Consider the following 21,869-nt stretch of genomic DNA (forward strand, 5'->3'; position numbering starts at 1 on the left):
CGTCTCTCCTAAGCAGCCCTATGATGCATCCCCATTCCCAGACAAGTGTCTAGTACCCATCGCTTAGATTAACTGCAGCTTCTCAGGACCACCATTAGTCACGGAGGTTGTCACTTACAGACGTTCCAAGCGCTATTATCTGCAACAGACTTGACAGGCATTGGACAGTCTCTCTGTGCTTTACTCTGTAGGGTTGTCCTAAGTCTGCTCACTGCCCTCTGCCTTCTAAGGGCAAGCACTGGGCTGAGGAGTGGCCTGGGTTTGCCTGGGACAGAGTTAAGTTTCTTCTTAGTAGCTGCTGCAGTGCCGTGTTTCGGATTTGCTGTGAGAACAATGTTAACAGCATTGTGTTTGATCGTTGCTAGGTAATATTATACTAAGTCAAGGACCTTTCCCGTTTCTCAGGCCCGACCAGCGACAAGGCTGGAGGGGCACAAGAAATTGGGAGGGGACACAGCCAGGACAGCTGAGCAGAACTAGCCAAAGGGATATTCCATACCATGGGACATCATGCAGAGTATATATAAACTGGGGCAAGAAGGAGGCAGGGGGGAACATTCGGCATTATGGCGTTTGTCTTCCCAAGTAGCCGTTATTGCATGATGGAACACTGCTGTCCTGGGGACAGCTGACCACCCACCTGCCCATGGGAAGTGGTGAATGAATTCTTTGTTTTGCTTTGCTTGTGTGCGAGGCTTTCGCTTTCCCTATTAAACTGTCTTTATCTCAGCCTACGAGTTTTTCTCTCTTTTACTCTTCCGATCCTCTCCCCCATCCCACCGTGGGGACAGGGAGCAAGCAGCTGCGTGGGGCTTGGTTGCTGGCCGGGGTTAAACCACGCCAGGAGGGAAGCTCCCGGTGGCCCGCATGACTCCTCCAGCACAGCTACGCTTAACCAGAACTGCTCCGTGCACTCACCTGCAAAAGGCTCCCCGAGCTCACACCCACGGACCGGGCAGCTTCCAGGCTGGCGGCACAGCTACCCACCGCAGACCCAGCTCTGCCTGCTCCGGTAGACCAGGCAGCCGCCCGGCCGGGCGGGAACGGGGAGGCCGCGCTGCTGCAGGCGGGACCGGAGGAACTCCGCCCGCAGGGCCCGCGAACTCCCTACCCCGCCGCCGGCCAGCACAGCCAGGACGAGCACCCCCGGCAGCGGCCGGCCACGAACCGCGGCCCCCGCCGCAGGCCCGCCCAGCCGCCGGGCCAGGCCGCCGCCGCGTCCCCTGGGGGGCAGGCCTCCGTCCAGCCGCGGGACACCGCCCCGCCCCGCCAACAGAGCGGGCCTCTTCCGCGGGCCGCCTGAGCCCTCCCACCCCGGCAGCGGCGGAACGCCCCCGTTACCGGGACCGCCGAGGCAACGACCGCCACTGCCGCGCCGCGGGAGCAGCTCCCGCGGCCCCCGGAGGGCGGGGCCTTGGCCGCGCCTCACTGCGTACGCGCCGCCCGCCCCGTCCACCCCGCCCCTCTCGCGCCTGCGCCGCGTGCGTCCCGCCGGCGTCCCGCACCGCGCCGGGCGCAGCATGTTCCGCATCGAGGGGCTGGGGCCCAAGATGGACCCGGAGGAGCTGAAGCGGAAGATGCGCCGCGACGTCCTCACCTCGGTCCGCAACTTCCTCATCTACGTTGCGCTGCTGCGGATCAGTAAGTGCTGGGGCGGCGGAGACCGCAGCAGACGCGATGGCGGCCTGTATCGCCCGCGGCGGCGCGGCCCGGTGGCTGGGTGCTTACCCGGGGCCGCGATGAGGCCCGGCGGCCCGGCAGCGTTCCCGGCTGCCGTTCCTGCTGGTTACCCCTGGAATCGTGCTGCCTCGCTCGTTAAAGCAGGCGTGCGGAGAGAGAAGGGACCGCCAGGGAGGTAGAGAGTAGTCCTTCGCCCAGCCTCTGAATATTTTAGATGCTGTTTTGTTACAGACTTACTGGGGAATAACTGCTTCTTCGGCGAGGTTCATGCAGTTTTCTTTTCTGCTTGCAGCTCCTTTCATCCTGAAGAAGCTGGACAGCATATGACCACTTCCAGACACAATATATGAAAACATGAAATGGACCGGAGCTGCTTTCCCCTTTTTTTTTTTTTTTAATTAAACATTGTGCCAGAGGCAGACATCCATCCAGTACTAAATGGTTCTAAAATGTTTCGCTTAAGCCTATCTGACCTGAGAATGACAGCTTAGGTTGGAGGATGGGGAAGATGTCTGTTGCCCCTGCAGGGCAATTCTGGTCACAGAATACTCCCTAGTAGCATCAAGCTATGACTTGTGATGGAACATTTCTTGTACTGTTTAAAAAAAAAAAAAAAACAAACAAAAAAACAAAACAAAACGCTGCCCATCTCCATTTTGTTTGAAGTGTTAAGCGCTGGCAAGTTGCTCTGTTGTGCAGCTACCTCTAAACTGCCACATGCTATGGCCATCAACCTTACCGAACTTGTCTGTATGAAAAAGGAAGTCTTCAATGAGTTCAGTTCACAAGCAGTTTTATTTTAAATAAATGGAGGAGCAGTTGTGTTACTTAACTTTGGTAGTGCTTTATTTTTAATAACCGTCACTCAAGCTAGAGGTCATCTGGAGTTATTTCCCTGGCTCTTGTCTTAGGCTTGCTTCTTCTCCACCTTTAAAATCAACTTGTATTGAGGAAAAGCAAAGGAGAGTGAAAAAGACATGGCAATGATGCATTAATGTGGTTTTGTGGTGGTTTAACCCCAGCCAGCTACTAAGTACCATGCAGCTGCTCAGTCCCTCGCTTTTCCTCCTCCCTGCACCAGTGAGATGGGAAGGAGAATCAGAAAAAAGGTAAACCACGTGGGTTGGGGTAAGAAAGATTTAATAATTGAAGTAAAGGAAACTATAATGACAAGTAATGAAAAGGCAGATAACAAAAAGAGAGGAATAAAATGCGTGAAAAACAAGTGATGCACAATACTGACCGCTGCCCAGCCAGTCCCCAAGCAGTGATCAGCCGGCCACTGGCAAACTCTGCCCGGTTTATAGACGGAGCATGATGTTCAGTGGTATGGTTTAGCCCTTTGGCCAGTTGGGGTCAGCTGTCCTGGCTGTGCTCCCTCCCGGCTTCTTGTGCACCTCTTCACTGGCACGGTATGGGAAACCGAAGTCTTTGACTTAGGGTAAGGACAACTTGGCTACAACTAAACCATCAGTGTGTTGTCCTTGTACTAAATCTAAACAGAACAGCAGCTACTAGGAAGAAAATTTCTATCCCAGCTAAAACCAGGACAGTCTCCACCCTCGTTCTATACTGTTTGCATCACACCCCAGTCCCACACTTTCCAGTAGATCCCAGGTAACCGCCATCACCTTACCTGTCTTTTGATACAAACACACAGGTATCATTCCCTTAGTCTATGGACCATCTCTATAATAAAGTCCATTGAGTTCATTTAGTCCATGATGTCGGGCTCCATCTGTCAAAACAGCCCTGCAATGCAGGAAACATGCAGGACAGGCACCTGTTGTTCGTTGACCTTCAGCAATCCCACAACAGAAGGGTCTTCGAGAGACTGGGCAAGGTAGGCAGCTGCTTAATTTCCTCTGTCTCCAAGGCAGCTATACCCAAAGCCCACCGGTACCCTTCTGGGTCCTTGAAATACCCTCTCCTGAGAGTCTGTGCCACAGATGCACAGAGCCTCTGGGCCAGTCGCAGCGGGGTGCTTTTGCCACTTCTTCCTAGTCATCTTATTTCAGCCTCCAATCCAGTTGGCTGTTGGGATCCCTGTCACTCCAGAAATATAAAGGGCTTCTGCCCGGTATGGCTTGATGGCATTGGGTTACACTGCACTGGTGTCTACTAGAGCTTTATTCTCTTCTGGATCTGATTGTGCCTGGACTTCATCGTAGACTCAAAGAATATCTCTAAGTTGGAAGTGAACCGTAAGGACCACCAAGTCTAACTCCTTGGTCCTTACTGGACGACCCAAAACCAAACCACGACTAAAGGTGTTTTTCACATGCTCCTTGAATGCTAACAGGCTTGGTGCCCTGGATACTTCCTTGAGGAACCTTTTCCAGTGACTGTCAGCGAAGAACTTTTTCCTACCATGCAGTCTGAACTTGCCCTGACACAGCTTCATCCCATTGTAACATCTGTGGCTTGCTCCACTTTCTCTGTGTGGATGGTATAACAGGATTAGCCTGCCTGAGCTCTAGGTCTATGGAATTATTTGGGGTAACAGCTGCTGTGACAATCTGTTTGGTATGATGTGGCACATGTAGCGCCTAACATACCAACAGCAAGCAGTTATTTTCTTATCTACGACCCTTGAATAAAACATAGCGCAGAAGAGTACAAGCACAGTGGAAAAAACCCAGGTTGAAAACACGGGCCCCAAATCTCTGTCCAAGGCAGCACAGGGCTTCGTTGCTGAAGTGCTTGTAAGGATTAACCACATCGCTGCTGCTCCTATGCGCGGTCGCATTGCGTTGCTTTTGCTGCTTTGGGTAAGCTATTACCATGATTAGGAAAGGGTGTAGGTATAGTGCCAAGCACTCATATATGGCTGGAATGTGTATAAATATATATATACAGGCACACGTATTTGAACTCCCGGTCTCTTGGTTAACCAGTATGTCTGCTTTAGCTAAAGGAACTGCCTGGACTGGTGTTTCTTCCCTTTTTTGTTTTTTTTGTGGTTTTTTTTTTTTGTTTTTTGGTAACCTAGTCTGTAATGTGGATGCAGGAAACAGATCACAGTGGCAGCCCTTCACCTTTGTGCCTCTGGCTTTCTGCCATTTCCTGGCATATCACATGTATAAGATTATTTATACAATTTAGTTATTTATCTATACATTATATAGGCAACACAAGCGAGCAGAGACTGACTTCATCGGCTAGGCCTCCATTCTGTGGGAGAAAAGCGTGCAAGAGCGCAAATCTACAGAGTGGAAAAGAGATTTCAGGAGTTGTTCGTATTCGCACTTTACTGGAACAGACTCACTGTCCTGTTTCTTTTGCAGCAGGCAAGCAGTCATAAAGGACTTGTGCTTTTCTCATTTTACTTACCACCTCTGGCTCTCTGCATAATTATTAGCACCAGCTTCTTTGCTTCTAGACCACATCCACTTTTTATTCTTTGTTTTGTGTGCCATAGATTTCTCCTCATTTCTAATTTCAGCTTTGCATGGAAGCACGCTCTGAGCCAGATGCACCACAGTGGTAGAACCAGAGGGCATTATTTCCTAGGAGACAACTCTTAACTTACCCTTTTTGCGTTTTTTACTTCGAGAGAACTCTGCTTTGGATTTCTGCCCTATAGAAGCCGAACCTTTATAACCCAGCAAATGCCACAGCTGTGCTGCATTGCTTTTGCCAGTCCTGGGTGCAACATAACCAGCATCTCCAGGGACAGTAAATTTCCTGGGTGGCTGACTGCCCGTGATTTACTAGCTTCCAGAAACAACTCCATGTTTGGGTGTGACACCCATCTATAGCAAAACACCCTTGGAGCACACCTGGTGGTACAAACTCAGCAGCCAGGTTGATGATAGGGCAGGTGGAGGTGCGGCAGCTCCTTCTTTTGCTGTTCAGCTCTTGTGTACGCAGCATGGCACCCTCAAGTAGCTGGTGCTCCAGGGGGAAAAAAAAAAGTCAGGCTCCAAGCCAAGTGTCTGTCAGGACTCTGAAAGAACCAACCGCTGGCCTGCAGCAGCAGCAGCGAGAAAGGCTCAGACACAGGTGGCAAGGTCCACGTGCTGCCCACACACAAGTGCCAGAGCACTGAGGATGGGGGCGAGAGGGATGTTGGTGTTGGTGCAGCCCTCCTGTAATAACAGGAGGAAAGCAGCACAAGGGACTTCTCCTCTGACCCCTGCCATGTGGTGCACCAGCAGCCTGGTGCAGGTTGCATGCCCCACACCACCTCACTCTGAGCGCATCACCTGTGTTCTGTCCTTGGGTGGTGCGCAGGGCATGGTCCTCCCACCCAGAAGCCAGTGTGCCCTGCTCTGCAGCCAGACAGGAACAAACATGTCCCAGAAGGGCTGCAGATGTTTGAACCCAAAGGGGAAAATTCCAGCTGGGGTGCAAATCCAGTGACAACTGCATAAGCAGATGAAATTTGTAAGCAAAGCTTTACTTACGTGTTCAGGTTGCTCAAAAATGGCTTGCTTTAAAACTGCCTAGTCTTCCTAGTTATGCTGCAAGGTTTTCTCCTGGGGGCAAACATGGGTGGGAATTAACAAATGGTGACCTTTTCCGCAGCGTTAGAAACTCTAACTTCGTGTGAGATGCATAAGAAAACAGGCCAGAGAGAGAATGCCACTTAAAACGGTATTTTACTGCTTTTCAAATGCTTTTATTGCTCTATTTTTTCCCCTACTGATATTCCATGAATTTTCAGTATTAATGTGCATTTTCAACTAGGTATTTTCAAAACTAATTGCATAGTAAGCAGGAAGATATATAAAACTGACAGTAAGCCTATAGTAAGAGTATCAATGCAAAATTTTCCAAACTCCTATGGCAAAGGAAGCAAAGGTAGCCACTGACTGTTTTCTAGCATGTGCTTTGCAGTTCGGCTCTTCTTGAGTGAACAAATGCCTTCTTCCTGGAACAAGGGAGAGGGCAGATTTCAGACAACATTACCAAGTAAGTCTTTCATAGGAAACTGAACTTTTCTTGAAAGCCCTGCTCTGACTCTACCAAAGATTCAATTTCGGCATAAGATACTGCATTTCCAGAATAGCTTTGAAGTGACACACTCCTCTCTTCCTCTTCTTTCCCACACCCTGACCTCCCAGTTTCAAATCTTGCTTTACACACGGCAGACAATTCACCATTGTACTACTTGCTGGACCAGCATAACCTATGCTGTCTCACTGGCATGCATTACAGCAGGGACTAATGTCATGGTACAAATACTAGGAGTGACAGAGCCTCACAGAAGTCTGTTCCTATGGCTGAATGTAAAATATTAGCACTCATTTACCTGTCTCGTCTTCATTCTCCTTTCTGGAAAGGATTCATTCCTGCCAGCAGCTGATACTTTGTCAAGGGTATGACTTGCATTCCCATCTGCGCTTTATTAAAAGAACCACCCAGCAACGTTTCATGCCAGCAAAGCTGCTTGTGCCCTTGTTGGGATAGGGGAAGGCTGGTACATTGAAATACCCTTCTCTGTTGCACGGGACGACCTTGTCAGTTGCTCTAGAGAAGGAATATCCAAATACACGCAACACACCTGACCGAGTCCTTCCCTGCAGCTGGCTGCTTTCTCGTCTACAAACCCTGATTTGTGCAGTGGAAGGAGAGTGTGCCAAAGCCAGCTAGCTCCTGGTAATGGCATGCACTGTTATTGTTAGCATTACCTGCTAGGCAGGGTTGTCCCGTGCCAGAAGGTATGCCTCCTTGTTTCTGTTCTGCTCAAGGACCGTGATGCTCCCATCTGCATGTGCCTCTCCAGCCGTGTTGGCAACGGGACACTGGTAGACCCCCTCATCTTCCTTCATTAGTTGGTCAATCTGGCAAAACCATCACAGAAAATAGTTTATTATCAACAGGCACATACATTCTGGACAGCACCCTGGAACCACTCTCACAACTAAGCACATTTGAAGTTTGCTGTTCGTTCAAAACAGGCACAAAATACTGCTCCTCTAGACAGTTACGAGGGCAATCTGCTCTGTGTAACATGTCTGCCCGGAAGGTCCTCTTTGGTCCTTCTCTTACTGCTTTCACCGTTTGAACTTTGTCACTTCTCACTACCACCAGGACCTTGGGTGCTGCCTGTCCAAGCCTGTCCCATGTACCTGCTGTGCTGAACTTACCAAAACCCACCCTGTGCCTTCATCCTGCAAAGGTCCTCCCCAAGCCTGAACAGCCGTGTTTGCTCTGTCTCCAGGCAGCTCCTCCAGGAGGGTGACTCCTCTGTGTGACTCTGAGACCTGCAGAGTTTCATAAGAGTGTGAAGATGTTAGAGGACATCCATGAAATCCGTTAGAAGCATTTACTCGTGATAATTGTCTCTGAACATGCTGTCACCGACATGCTTGGACAAGCAGGCAGAGGAGCTGCATGCAGGGCAAGGAGCAGGGAGAAGCAGGGTGATGCTCACTGGACAGGTGCTCTCTGCAGCTCCAGGGAAATACGCTGCTGAAATGCACCTCCTTTTGCCTACACACAGCCTGTGCCAAGACTCTCATCCCCTTCTTCCTCATTGCCCTGAATTTGAGCCCTATTCACCCCTAAGAACGCCTGAGCTCACTTGGTCTCTCAGTGTAGCTCCTGTGTCAGCAGCAAAGAGCAGAAACCTTCTGTCATAGGTACTGGGCCTTTGGATACTTCAAAGCACTGCTCAATATGCCTATTGCTCAGCATCCTCCTGTGCTGCAGCATTGACCCCTACAGACTCGGTTCTCTGTGTATCTGAAGGGTTGAGAAAATTGTGCTTGCTTTGAAGTCTCTAAGGTTTTAGGCAAAATTTTTTTTGTGCAGTGTGGCTTCGAGATGCCTCAGGCTGACGTCATCACAGAGCAAGCCACTTTCAGACACGGAGATAAAACCATCCAGCAAACCAGTAGCACCAAGTAGTCTCTGTTTTACTAGATGCGTGGGCAGATGTCTGCTGGGTGTACATCCCAGTTGTGGTATTGACTGCTAAAACCATTCTCTAATTTTTAGTGCTTGACGAGGCACTCTGACATTGTTCACTAGATTACATTACCATGAGAAGATGCTTGGATTCATGATGACCTTTGGGGAGATGAGGACTAGACCTCCCCACCACATGGGCACTACCGGCTGCTGAAGCGTTGGAAGAAATTGTCCCTACTCTGCTTTCAGCGTGTATGCGGATGATGAATTGAATTACCTGAAATATGGTGCAGCAACACAGAATGTGAGCATGGGAATGCAGAACCACATCTGCTGCTAGACAATGAAGGTGACCTCCTGTACCAGATCCCCAGCATACCTTTCTCCAGGTGCCAACAGCCGTGGACACTGCCTTCATGTCACAGGACGGGTACACCTGGGCCCTGGTGATGTTGTGAATTTTCTGTGGTGACAAAATGATCGTGGGAACTGGAAGAAAACAAGACACTTTCCTGGAGGTGATGTGGCCACCTGGCATGGCCAGCATTCCCAGAAACTGCTTGGGCCTTCTGCTTCCCTGTCAGGGAAGCTCGCTTTTCCTGTAACACTTGGCTGCTCTGCTTTGCAGATGGCATTTCTCCCACCCCACACAGCTCCCAGCACCGGCGGCAGCGCAGGCAGGCAGGACAGGGCACTGACTTGGCATATGCGCCTTGCTGCAGAAGGGCAGCTGTGAACCTCAGGGGACACAGGGCATCGGCCACGCTGTCACACCAGCTCAGTGCAAGGCTGCTGTGCCAGAAAAGGTGTGAATACCCCCACAACCAAGAAGGTCACAGAATGAGAACCTGCTGCAGCTGCTGTGGCAGGATGAAGGCTGGGTATGAAGGACAAGGTTGTCCAGGCAGAATGAGGACTGGGACTCTTGGGTTGCAGTCTGGATTTATGTTAGACCAAAAGTGCTTGCTCTATGCTGACTGATGTGTCTGTCTGTCTGTCCCCACTACTCTAACCCCAGCGCCACACGCCTTTGCATAAGACCACTGAGCTGGTGGACGAGGACATTTGAAAAACACAACCTGAACAAAGAATCAGCGTGGCATGAAGCTCATGTTTGGAGTGTTGTGTAAGGCAGTAGCGCCGGTGGCAACTTCCAGGTGTGAAGTCAAGATCCCAGACAGATCTTGACAGGCCTATATGAACCTCATGAGTTTCAACAAGGCCAGGTGCAAGGTCCTGCACCTGGGTGAGGGCATCCCTCAGTATCAATACTGGGGGGATGAAGGGACTGAGAAGACCCCTGCAGAGAAGGGCTTGGGGATACTGGGGGACGAAAAATTGGACAAGAATCAGCAACATGTGCTTGCTTTTACCTTGCTGACCCTCAAAGAAGATGACCTACTTCCAGTTTTATAGGAGAGAAATTTCTTTTTTTTTTTTCTTGGGGCCATATGCACCATGCCGTTATGAAGGGCAAAAACACACAAGTTAATGCTGCTGTACTACAGAACTATAGTTTTGGCTGGGAGAGAGTGAATTTTCTTTGTAGAAGGTGGGATGGTGCTATATTTTGGCTTTGTGATGAAAAATGTGCTGGTAACTCTCCAACGTTGTAGCTGCTCCTGAGCAGGGCTTGCACAGCAGCATCAAGGCCAGCAAGCAGGCTGGGGGCACAAGGACCTGGGCACGGGGACACAGCTGGAACAGCTGCTGACCCCAACTGACCCGAGGGATATCCCCTGCCCAATGGCATCACGCTCAGCAGGTGACACTGGGGGAAGCAGGAGGAAGGGGGGGGATGTTCAGAGTGATGGTGTTACGTGAGATGGAGCCCTGCTTTTCTGGAGGTGCCTGAACACCTCCCTGCCAATGGGAAGCGGTAAATTAATTCCTTATGTTGTTTTGCTTGTGTGCAGCTCTTGCTTTACCTTGAAACTGTCTTTATCTCACCCCATGAGCTTTCTCACTTTTACCCTTCTGATTCTCTCCCCCCCATCCCACTGTGGGGGAGTGAGAAAGGGGCTGCATGGGGCTTAGCTGCTCACTGGGGTAAAACAACAGCAATAATGCAAAAATGATACAACAAATCCACCTAAAAACCTGTTCTTTGCAAAGATATGTTCAAGGGCATGTTTTCACACCCTAAAACATTTCAACATTTCTAGGTATGAAAACTTTGTCCCACAACCCTCACCCTGACCTACTTCTCAGTATAGCCCTTTGATCCTCTGAACTGTGTTGCTCCCACAGTCGTTGAGTCCGTTACCAGGAAGGAATCTGACACTCACCGTATCTAAATGTTCCCCATTGTTTGCAACATCTTTTTTTTTTTTTTTTTTTTTTTCTTTTTTTTTTTTTTTCTTTTTTCCAAATATGGTAATAGCTGGGCTTGGCTTATTTTCTATCTGTCGAGTTCCCTGCCATTCTGTTTGAGCTGGAAAGTAACATGGTTTTTACTTCCCCTGCCGCCTTAGACCACTTTCTGTATCAGTGCCATTGCTTACATTACCTTGGCTGGAGAGCAGCCAGTACTGAGGATCCCCTGCTGACTTACAGACCGAGGGTCATCAACTGGATTACCTGAATGCAAGCAGGGAAAGAAGACAGTCTCTGCCACACCATTCCCACCATTTCATGGTTGCTTAGTTGCAGCTCATATTTTCAGCTGTTCTGTTCCCCCAGCCCCTATCTTTGGTCTAAAGGTCTTTCTACTATCTCCTCTGAAGTTCATATCCCATGCATGCACATAAAGGTTCTCCCTGTCCAGTCAGTCACACAGTGAACCTACCCCTTGCTGTCTTCAAACATGGGGGCAGAGTGTCTCATGTCAACCATCTCCTGGAACAACCAGATGTTCCTCCATCCATGCTGCAGTCCCACACTCCAAGCGCATAAAGCAATCTCTGCTTTGTTCACGCTCCATGATCTCCCGTTGTCAGAGGGAGACAGACACAGGGAAAAGGAACATGAAAGAAGATGCAATTTAACACTGCAGAAAAAGAAGAGCAGGTAAGAGGTTGGCAAGCAAACCTCACAAGGGCTGCACTGAAGAAAGGAGTGTGACAGGGGGGTAGAGGCTGGGAAATTGCACCTGACATCAGCACCTTTCAGACTGATGGTAACTTGAAGCACGCGCTTGTTCTTTCACTGCCTGGCTCACACACCTGTCCACACATCCCTGCTTTGGTAAAACAGGATTCTGGCGACAACTCCACTATATAGTACCAATGAGGTATCACACTGAGCACACTGGCACTGGCATCGCTGGTTTCTCTCACCCTCATTTGCCAGGGGAAGGGGAAGGTGTTAGTGTTATCAGAGGAAAAGATGATTAAAGTATGTTTGATTCAGGTGTTTGCATATCAAATGCAGCATAAACTGCTTTGGATCCCATAGAAAGCAATTGCATTGAAGAAATACAGCTGGGGAGGGGCTGCTGACCTACACAGAAGTACAGCGCAGGTCCACACAGATGAACCAGGTGTAAGCTGGGAACCCATCCCTGGCAAGCTGTTCTCCTGCTTGCCTGAATGGCAATCCTGAAGTCTGAAAATTAAGTACAAGCTCCTCATTTTGTTAAGAATTAGCACCCATAAATGGACGGAGATGCCTGGATAGTGAGTTTTCAGCTTGTGAAGCTCTCTTACAGAGACATCACAGATGGTTTTGCCGCTGAGGAATGAAAGCCCTTTTTATTTCAACAAAGTTGCAACAAATGGGGAACTGGTGGGTATTTTGGAAACAATTCAAGTTTGTATGGTTTTCTGTTCATCACCATTTCAAATCTCATTCACAGCCAGCACCACTTCCGTGCATCTCTAGTGGGATTTTTTACAAGTACTATCTTTAAAGACCACACTACTGTGGTGCAGGCTTCATGTTGGCTTCATCAGGTGTTCAGAGTGATACAGAATTTGCCTGAGGCTATTTTGTTTATGTGTGTTTCGGATGGCTGCCAGAAAAATGGCATTTGACTTTGGAAACATATTCTACTGATGCAGATGGGGAAATGATAATGAGAAATCAACTTCCAGGCCACTGGCTGCTTCTGAGGTGCTTCTGTGAAATGGTTTCCCTACAAAATCCTCCGTAATTCCCTAATATGACACAAGTTAGTGGATCTGTGTTATCACAGGCATGCAAAGAACAGTAAGTGATTGCATTCACCCTGTTAAGGAATGGAAAAAAGCCAGGAAGGCAGAAGTTTTCTAAAAGGAAGTAATTATTTCACTGGTATTCTGTTGTAGTGTACAGCTTTTTGCTAGAAAGCACAATGTAAAGCTGTAGATTTTGTCTGGTAGTGCTTACATTGCCATACTTAGGCAGGAAAGAAAGAATGTAAATCAAAGTAAGGGTGGCAGCAACAGGAAAAAAGCATCAGCGTTGTTAACACAGAAGCAAAAGCACTAGCTGTAATTTTGTCATTTTTAAACCTATCTCGTAACAAAGTAATTTAAAATGTGTACTTCTGTGGCTGAAATCACTGGCAATGAGTCACTGTAAACAGAACAGCAGATCATCTTTGCCCTTCTGCTGATTAACCGAGTGCAAAGCTGCCTGGTCAGGTGCACAAGAACCTCCTGGTCTTAAATTCGATTCACAGTCTTGGTAAATCTCCAATCTCTGATGGATGCTTTTTCATCCACCAGATGTTTCTGTATCTTCTCTCTTCAAATTACTTCCCCTTCCTTGTATTAGAAAGGGGTTTCACCACTCCAGATCTTTCATGCAATAAGCCTGAGGACTGTAAATAGTACTGTTTACTTTCCCCATGCATGACATATTCCCAACAGTGTCCACGGACAAAACCAGTGCCATCAAAAATGCAAACGGAAAATGCAGATGATAGAAAATGAAAGCTGCTGAAATGAAACAAGTCAACACATCCCGATGCACCCATTCTGAAGAAGGCCCAGATAAGGTGCCAGCGGATGCAGACCACGTCGAGCTTCAGGGCCAGAAGGGAGTGTGAATTTCACAGCCAAGGGAAGTGCCAGCACAGTTCAGCGCTGACTGGGCGATCCCAGGCTTTGCCATGTACCTACTGCTGTGTGTAAATGCTCTGGGCATGACCAGCCATGGGAAGGAGGTATCTATGCAGACCCCAGATCACATCATATCTCTGAACAGCAAGGACCACCACCTCTCCTTCCTGGGGGATACAGGCAACATGCCCTAGATGCTCAGGCCTCGCAGGTGCGCAGCTCCCAGGGAAAGCCCATGTATTGGTACTACACGCTCACAAATGCTGGCTGCAGCAATACACACATTCAACAGCACAACTCCGCTACATTCTGCACTTCGGGATGATACAGAAGTTACTGAAATGTAGGGAGCAGATTATTAAACACGGTGAGGTCTCTGAGAACAAGAACCCCCGTCTTCGGCAAAGTTTATCATGGGGTTTTAGTCATGATATTTGTTATCCTAATAGCAGCTGTCCTTCAACCAGTTGCCATTTTAGACCTTTTTTCATGACAAGTTTTAAAATAAAAAAGAAAATGCAGGAGAACCTAACAGCAGAAGGCTTTCTTTGGGCATTGCTTACAAGAGGGAAACATAACTTTTTGTGCATCACTTGTCATGTGAAAGGATAATGCTAGTGATCTATGCTATTCAGTATTTAAATTGCAGTTCTAATGCAGAACATTTAATAGCTTAGTTCAGCTAACTACAGGTTTGCATCCAAAGCTGAATGGCATTTGAGTGGCTCTCAGGCATGAAGACCTGTTCCAATTTTCACAAAGTGATATTCCAGGCCTCCTGTAGTTACTAAACATGTCACAAGCATAGGAACACAGCTGGAGAAGTCCTTTCTCCTGTGTTTTCCCCATTTACAAACAGTCTTTTCAATGACCAGGCTGTGTAACAGGCTTAGCTATTTCTGGGCCTGCCTTGGTCAGAATCCAAAGGAATTGGTATATTTTTTTTGTCTGAACACAGCTGATGTATTTGCCAAACAAGAATCTATTAGGCATGTGCAACCACTCATTTAAATTGCACTAATCTTCTGCTTGGGATTCTCTCATGCAGCCACAGAGCCCTGGATGTCCAGAGGCATCTTAGGAGGGGCTATAAACAAGTTACTGTCCCGGTGCTTGAGAGAAAACAATTCCCAAATAAACAGCGGCCGTCTCTACTCAGTCCTCTCCCTAAGAAAGACAGATGCTATTCAATAGAGATAAAAGTGCTTGGGGTGTCTTAGCTGACCATCTCCTTCAAGCCTCAGAGGACAGGCTGTGCACAGTTCAAAATGCATTCCTTACTTCTCTCATGTTCTTAAGGGATCTAATTTTTCCCTGCGAGGCAAAGTCTGCCCCATAATCATTCCTGCACACCACCCATTCCCTGATGCTGCAAGTGCCTATTATTTGCTGTGCATAAATCAGAACTAAGAACCCATGAGATAGGAAAGACAGTTGTTGCCTTTTGCTGAAGTTCAGGCTCGTTGTAAGTTCCCCACCAGCAGTTTCATCTACCATGTGAAAGCCTGCACCTTCCTTTACGAGCTGCCAGAATACCCCCTGCCACTCGTGTTTTCTCGAGCGCACAGCTCCATGCACCGGCTCTGCAGACCACATATCCAGCTGTGACCCAGCAGCTGTAGGAGACACGGACAGGTGACCCAGCAGCCAGCACCTTGCGAGGCAGTGCTGGCCAGCCTCCCCTTGGGTGGAGATGCTCTCACGGACATCTCAGGGCTCCGGCAGCAAGGCAGTACCCTGCTGAGGGCTGCAGCCACAAATGGTACCAGAAAAAGTGACTGTTGTCCAGGGAAACTACAGGATTAACAGGGCAGTTACAGCAGTTCCATTAATGGTGGCTGACAGTTACAGAGCTGGCTCCCAGGCTGTGCAGAGGCAGTTTTTTGATTTTTGAGGATTTTTCATACCACCACCAACCTGAATGCAGCAGAATCCTGTTAAAACACAAACCCCCTACTGCTTCTCTTTCAGTTTAGGTAAAAGGAGGGCTTAAAAGAGGGCTGGGATGAAAATAAATTAGCCAAAGAAGCAAAAAGCCTATGAGGGTGCAATGGCTACAGAAGTATCACTGCGCTTCCCAGCTGACAGGTCATGTCTGGGTAAAAAGTCTCTTGACATAGCAAACTTTTTCCATAGCAAAATTGTTTTCCAATTCTTGGTACTGCCAGAGTTTTATTCCTGGTAGGACATTTTAACAAACATTTCAGGGAATTGCTTCAACACTACAGTCACACAGAGGGAGCTAGCAGGGCATTTCAGGTGGAAATTAGATGAGACACTGAGACTGTTCGGGATTGTGGCACCTTTTCAACATATAAGCACACGTGAAAACATTCACGGTTAGGAATAACATTATTAAAACACTATAATGGGCAGCTTGTAAGGGGAAACGATTATGGGAAGGAAGACAGGTCCTGCTCACATACATCCATCCCTTAGTTTCTGTGAACGTTTTTTGCACTTCACCAACTCACAGTGCAGCACTGTACTGGGCACTGCTGCAGCCGCACCTTAAGTCATGGGTTCAGTTTTGGGCCCCTCACTTCAAGAGGGACGTAGAGGTGCTGGAGCGTGTCCAGAGATGGGCAACGGGGCTGGGGAAGGGGCTGGGGCACCAGTCTGATGAAGTGTGGCTGGGGGAACCGGGGGTGTTTAGCCTGGAGGACACTCTGGGGAGGACTTTATCGCTCCCTAGTTGGTCTCTTCTCCCAAGCACCAAGCAACAGGACAAGAGGAAATGGCCTCAAGTTGCACCAGGAGAGGTTTAGATTGGGTATTAGGAAAAATTTCTTCATGGAAAGGGTGGTCAGGCATTGGAACAGGCTGCCCAGGGAGGTGGTGGAGTCACCATCCCTGAGGGTGTTTAAAAAGCACATAGATGCAATGCTTAGGGACATGGTTCAGTGATGGACTTGGCAGTCCTGGGTTAGCGTTTGGATTCAATCTTGAAGGTCTTTTCCAACCTAAATGATTCTATGCTAAAAACTGTCCTTCCTGCTTCACACAACAAGCCCGAGATGCTTTACAGTGCTGAGGCATTAAGTATTTCTGTAGATCTGCACAGGCTGAACTGCCACAAAGCACTTTTAATGTAACAAAAGCCGTGCCTCAAACTGAGCAGCTGTCATGCTGCTCTAATGAAGACTTTAAAATGCATATGCAAGCACAGAGAGAGAGAGACACACACAGAACAGATGAGATATTATCAGCCCTGAAAAGCCAGTGGCTGCATCTTGACCGCAGAACCAGATCAAGGCACACCACCACCAGCAAGACATTGTAAATATTTTTAAACAGGGCTGGATGCACAGTTTCATTGACTTCACCAGGGACAGAAGCACTCGCAACATCTGCCAAAGTGCCTAAGCCTTGATAGTGAGCTTTAATAATGAATGATCCTGAGTATATAGCTATGCTTCTTTGGTTACAGTTAATTACTGAAACCTCCAGCCTGCCAAAGACAAGCAAGGGACCTGAATTTCACCCCAAACCCTCTGGAGAACCAGGAGGATGGAAGGAAGTTAAGGGTGATGGATTTTGATTTATTTGCAGAAGCAACGAACCTTTACAGTTCCCGCTGAAACTGAAGGTCCCACTGCTCCTTCTGCACTGGGAAGTGGGTTTCACTACGGAGCCTGGGCTGAACCCTGCATGACGGTTTACTGGCTTGCTAAGCCTGCCCCCAAAAGTTGTCCCCTTCAGCACGGAGTAGGGGTTACGTGGGGCCCCATGAAGGGGAAGGATGCACAAGCCAGCTCTTCCCTGTCACAATACTCTCACGCTATTCAAGGGAACAAATTAGGGAAGTCCGCTTCTTCTGCAGCCTGGAATGTTCACCCAGGTAAGGTGCTCTCTTGTTTTCGTTTCAGCTGTACAAATAAGCCTGCTCCAGTCTTCCTTGTTTCCCAGCGAGACACAAGGCATGGAAGAGCTCTGTCTCCAGTGTGGACTTCCTAACAGCGAAGTAAGGAGGGCATGCTAGTAGCTAGCAGCACACTCTGAATGCACTGCGAAGCTTGGGGTTTAGCCCCGCTCCTTTAGATCATGTTCTTCGGTCTGTTGCCAGCAAGCTGGTTGAGCACACATCCACTCTGCTCCGTATTTTCCAGCGCACTTTCATTTGTTACTCCAGCTGCTGTGGTTTGCACACACACGGGTGTCTGCCAAATGTGTGCTACTGATGGACAGCACCAAAGCATCTAGACCTGCAGACTTACCTACTTCCCAGTGTCTTTGGAATTCAATGCTTGCACATATCACAGCCCACTGCCCAAGACATTTGCTCTGCTGCTACTGAAAGAGGATTGTGACCAGTATCCCTTGCTCCTGGCCCCTGGTAGTACGGTTAGCACAGCTAACCCAAGCAAACGGCCATGCTCTGTGACTGAGAGTTGGTCACATACCAGTCCCCTTTCCCCTCCTCACCAGGCCCTGAAGGTCCTGTGCACCAGGCAGACTTCTTCCCTCTTTACTGGCCTTGAAGGTCCCAGGCAGCCAGCAAACCAGGCTGTGATAACCTTGCCACAGAACAGGGATGCGTAGCAGCATGCAGAGCACTGCCTATAAAACTTAAGAAGCTACAAGTCCTAAGTCAGAGTTGGATTGGAGCTGCTGCTGGACGGCAAAACCTGTGACCCTCTGGTGGCCAAGGATGTCTCCACCATCACCTGCTTCCTCAGAGGACTGAGTGATGTACTCTTTTATGTGGTTTTCAGTTGAGATTATTATTGTTATATGGATACAGCAAGCCTAGTATTAACATTTGACCCAATCTGCAGAGCGTCCAGTTAAAGAAATAAACCTCAGCTGAGTGGAAACATGTAATTTGTTAAATCTGAAGGCTGGAAAGAACCAAACGTTCTCATCACCTTTTATGCTGTGCTTTTGGGAGATGAAAATAACCATGCTTCTTGTTTCCTGCAAAATTCCCCTGCTTTGCACTGTGTAATTCAGGCACCAACAGAGACATTCTCTGAAACTTTACTCAACCAAGCCTGCAGATAATATTAACTTTCAGGTTGGCAACCAAAAAATTTGCCCATAAAAGGACTTCTACTCTGTAAAGCAACCAGTATTTGGAACAAAGTCAGCAGATAATAGTATATCCCTTTCCTAAGAGTGCAATCAGCAATCGTTATAGCACATGGAAGTAATACAACAGATAATTAATTTCAGAGCACTAGAAAGCACTACACCAAGAAGACTCACCAAAAGAAGCCTCATTTATAAATATTGAATTGTATCTCCACTGGCACTTAATTTAGCAAGGCTTCTGCCTAACCTTTTGCTGTTTGAGTCAGTGAGAGGATCTGGGAGAGTGAGAAAAAACTCTGTAGGGATGGAAGGAGATTACATATTGACTGATACATTCATGATATTGTAAAAATCACTTTCGGCGTCAGCTCCTCAAAGCAGCCTGCGAGCAATTAAAATGTCACATGGAAGTCTCTCTCACTTCAGAAGCTCAGACATCAAGAAGTACAGAAACTCTGGGCTTATCTGGAAAATTCCATGAAGACTTTTGTAGAGGCATTTGCTGCTGTTGCCAGAGCTGAACAAGCAGTGTTTGTCCATGCCTTGGGTTTCAATCCCTTATTAATGACCAGAAATCCACGGCAAAGGGTACTTTTCTCCAATATTTAAACCAATTTCAGTGTATAGCTTCTTATGGGTGCACCAGAACTGTGACAAGAAGGCTAGACAACGAGAAACTGATAATCCAGTAGTATCTTCCCAACTCCCATCAAGGGCCTCAGGGAAGCTCACTAAAAAATAAACATACCAGAAAGGATGTTTTTGATCACAAATAGCAAAGGAAGCAGCTGTTACCCAGCTTCCACCAGTGTCCCATGGGGACAGCTAAAACCTGTCCCTGTGATTACAGCTGAATAAATTACTGCTTCTGAGTTATGATACAACAAGGTATTTACTCGCAAATGTCGTGTATTGTCCCCTCGTCCCTCAACCTGTCTGTCCCCCCTGCCCCCATCTTTGAGTGCATTTATACCATGACTGGAACAATGGGACAAAGACTCAGGAGAACATAAATTGTATTTAGCAGGGGGTTGTGAGTAAAAAAAGCTGCAGAAAGGGACACAGGCACACAAGACACACAGATCCAGATGCAGACACTGAAAGAGCTGAGCCCGATTCCTCCATACCAGAAGAGTTAGCAGAGAGCAAACGGCACCAAGAAAGGATTTACCTCTACCATGCAACAGGGACCACAGGAGCAGTCTGCAATGCCCACACAATGCTCTGTGTTGTTGAAGTCCTCATCCCACAAACGCACCCTCATGCAGCGTTGTCCTGTCCTTCTCTCTATGTTGGGTGCTATAGCTGATATACCCAGGAGATAACAGAAGATTTCCTCTGGGTACTGGGCTTTGTACAGCGTGCAGGTTTTGGCTGAGTTAGGTGTACCACTGAGGACAGGATTATTTCAATCAGTTAATTTCATGGGTTGCTTATCACGCTGAGCAGATGGATATCTAAGTATATGTTAAAAACCTGCTAACAAGAGATGCTAAGGTTTAAGAACTGAACTTCCTGGCAGTACAAATTCCTTCTCAAAATACCACATGAGTTTAAAGCATTTTAAGTGTGTTTCCTTACAGAATTCAAGCCTCTGGTTATTCAGATATGCACAAGAGTACAGAATTGCAGGATACAAGTAAAGAATGCAACCTCGAATGGAAAAATTGTAGTTTTCTTTTTTTTTTCCCTTTCCTAATGGTGATGATTTTGTTTCAGAATGCAGAAGAATCTTGGTATTTGGTTCTATTTTGCCATTTGCTTAATTAGTAGGGTGCCATCTCTGGCACCAGCAAATGTATTTAAACTTAAAACTGCTTTAAACCGTACAAGCTATCAGTCTGGCAGCATTGCACATACCCCAAACTGGACCAGCGCATGTCTTAACTTGGAACTGCAGCGCTTTTGTGTCCTAAGGTGACCCAAAGGACGTGGGCGTACTAAGTCACGGGCCACCCACGGAGGAGCCGGTACCCTCCACTGGGACAGCGCTGGGAGACGCTTGCTTTTTTCCTGTGTCCCCTTCTGCGCCTCGAGCATCGTTCGGGGAAGGGGACGCACAGCCAAGGGAGGAGAGCCGGTGCTTAAAAATCCGCCCGCAAACCTCCCACCGCAGCCTCCGGCCCGCACCCGGCCATCCCCGACGCCTCCCCGCCCCCCCCCCAGCCGCGACACCGGCGCGGGGGCTCGGGCTCCCCGGCGCCTGGCGGGGCGGCCGGCGTACCCACCGGGCTGGCACCGGGCGGCGGTAGCATCGAGGAAGCGGCGGCGGCCGGTGTCCCGGCGGCGGGTGCCCCAGCGGCGGCGGCGGGCGGCCCGGCGGTGGCGGATGAGGGGTCGCAGGGCGCGGGGGTCGCCGCGCCACCGCCCGTCGGGGCCGCAGGCGGTGCCGGCCGGCTGGCAGAGGCAGCTCCGGGAGGCCTGGGGGTCCGGGCCGCCGGGCCGCCGCCGGCTGGCGCACACCAGGCTCTGCCGGCAGCGCCGTGCCCGCGCCCCGACGGCATCGCGGCCGCCGCGGGGGTCGCCCCCCAGCCTTAGGCAGAGCACGCAGCACCCGCAGGCGTTCCGCGTCCGCAGCCCGGGCACCACGCAGGCCGACGACGGGCACTGGGACGCCTCGCAGGATCCGCACCCCTCCGCCGTCGCGCCCAGACCGGGGCCGGGGCCCGGGGCTGGAGCCAAGACCGGCGGCGGCAGCAGCGGCAGCAGCAGCAGCAGCGGTGGCAGCAGCAACGGCAGCAGCGGCGGCGGCGCGGGTGGCGCGGGCATGGTGCGGACTGCAGACCCGGCAGGGCGGCCCGGGACGGTGGGGACACGGCTGCAGGCGCCGCCGGTTTTCACGGGGCAGCCGGGGAGCAGATGCCCCGCCGCCACACCCCGCCGTGCCCGCCCCGCCGTGCCTGGGGGGCGCCGCGCAGGGCGGGCAGCGTGCGACGGCCCCGCACCTGCCCCCGCACCTGTGCGCCCCTGACACGCACGGGGGGGGGGGGGGGGGGGCACACGCGAAGGCACACGAATCCCCGCACAGATCCCCCCCAGCCATGCCCCTGCACCTTCGCCGCAGCGCGCCCGCCCTGCTGCCGCGCCCTCCTGCACGCACCCGCTGCACCCACATGCACACCGGCCTCGGCCCTTCCACCCGCAGCCTTCCACTGCACCGGGCCCCAGCACGGCCCTTGGTCCTGGTGCACACACCGCGGCTGCTGCCCACCCCCTGCCAGGCACACCTGCGCTCCCACGCGCTCTCGGCGGGCATGCCCCATGCACCCGCTTTGCTGCAAACAGCGTTGCCACCGTGGCTTTTATCAG

The 21,869-nt window shown here is 49.8% G+C and overlaps 3 protein-coding genes across 8 annotated transcripts in view; 1 reads left to right on the forward strand and 2 right to left on the reverse strand.

Moving 5' to 3' along the window:
• FRMPD1 (FERM and PDZ domain containing 1) overlaps window positions 1–1,397 on the reverse strand; it is a 62,810-nt gene extending 61,413 nt beyond the window's left edge. For 5 of the 6 annotated variants that reach the window (XM_080372467.1, XM_080372468.1, XM_080372480.1 and 2 more), the window contains exon 1: window positions 919–1,145. The gene's annotated coding sequence lies outside the window, so the exon portion shown is untranslated. Of the gene's footprint in view, window positions 1–918; window positions 1,146–1,341 lie in introns of those variants that run through there. The other variant, XM_080372479.1, reaches the window with a different exon arrangement.
• Window positions 1,398–1,454: 57 nt separating this feature from the next.
• Window positions 1,455–2,512, forward strand: TOMM5 (translocase of outer mitochondrial membrane 5). The gene is made up of 2 exons (XM_080372550.1): window positions 1,455–1,641; window positions 1,973–2,512. The coding sequence occupies exons 1-2, from the start codon at window positions 1,521–1,523 to the stop codon at window positions 2,005–2,007; spliced, it is 156 nt and encodes a 51-aa protein (XP_080228676.1). The 5' UTR covers window positions 1,455–1,520; the 3' UTR covers window positions 2,008–2,512.
• Window positions 2,288–9,094, reverse strand: IGFBPL1 (insulin like growth factor binding protein like 1). Its single transcript, XM_080371076.1, has 3 exons — window positions 8,672–9,094; window positions 7,776–7,982; window positions 2,288–7,469 (listed from the first exon to the last, which is right to left on the reverse strand). Exons 1-3 carry the CDS (start codon window positions 9,086–9,088, stop codon window positions 7,320–7,322), a joined length of 774 nt encoding a protein of 257 aa, XP_080227202.1. The 5' UTR covers window positions 9,089–9,094; the 3' UTR covers window positions 2,288–7,319.
• Between the last annotated feature and the right edge of the window lie 12,775 nt (window positions 9,095–21,869).

Source organism: Falco punctatus (genome assembly GCF_963210335.1).
Source record: "Falco punctatus genome assembly, chromosome: Z".
Taxonomy (NCBI): Eukaryota; Metazoa; Chordata; class Aves; order Falconiformes; family Falconidae; genus Falco; species Falco punctatus.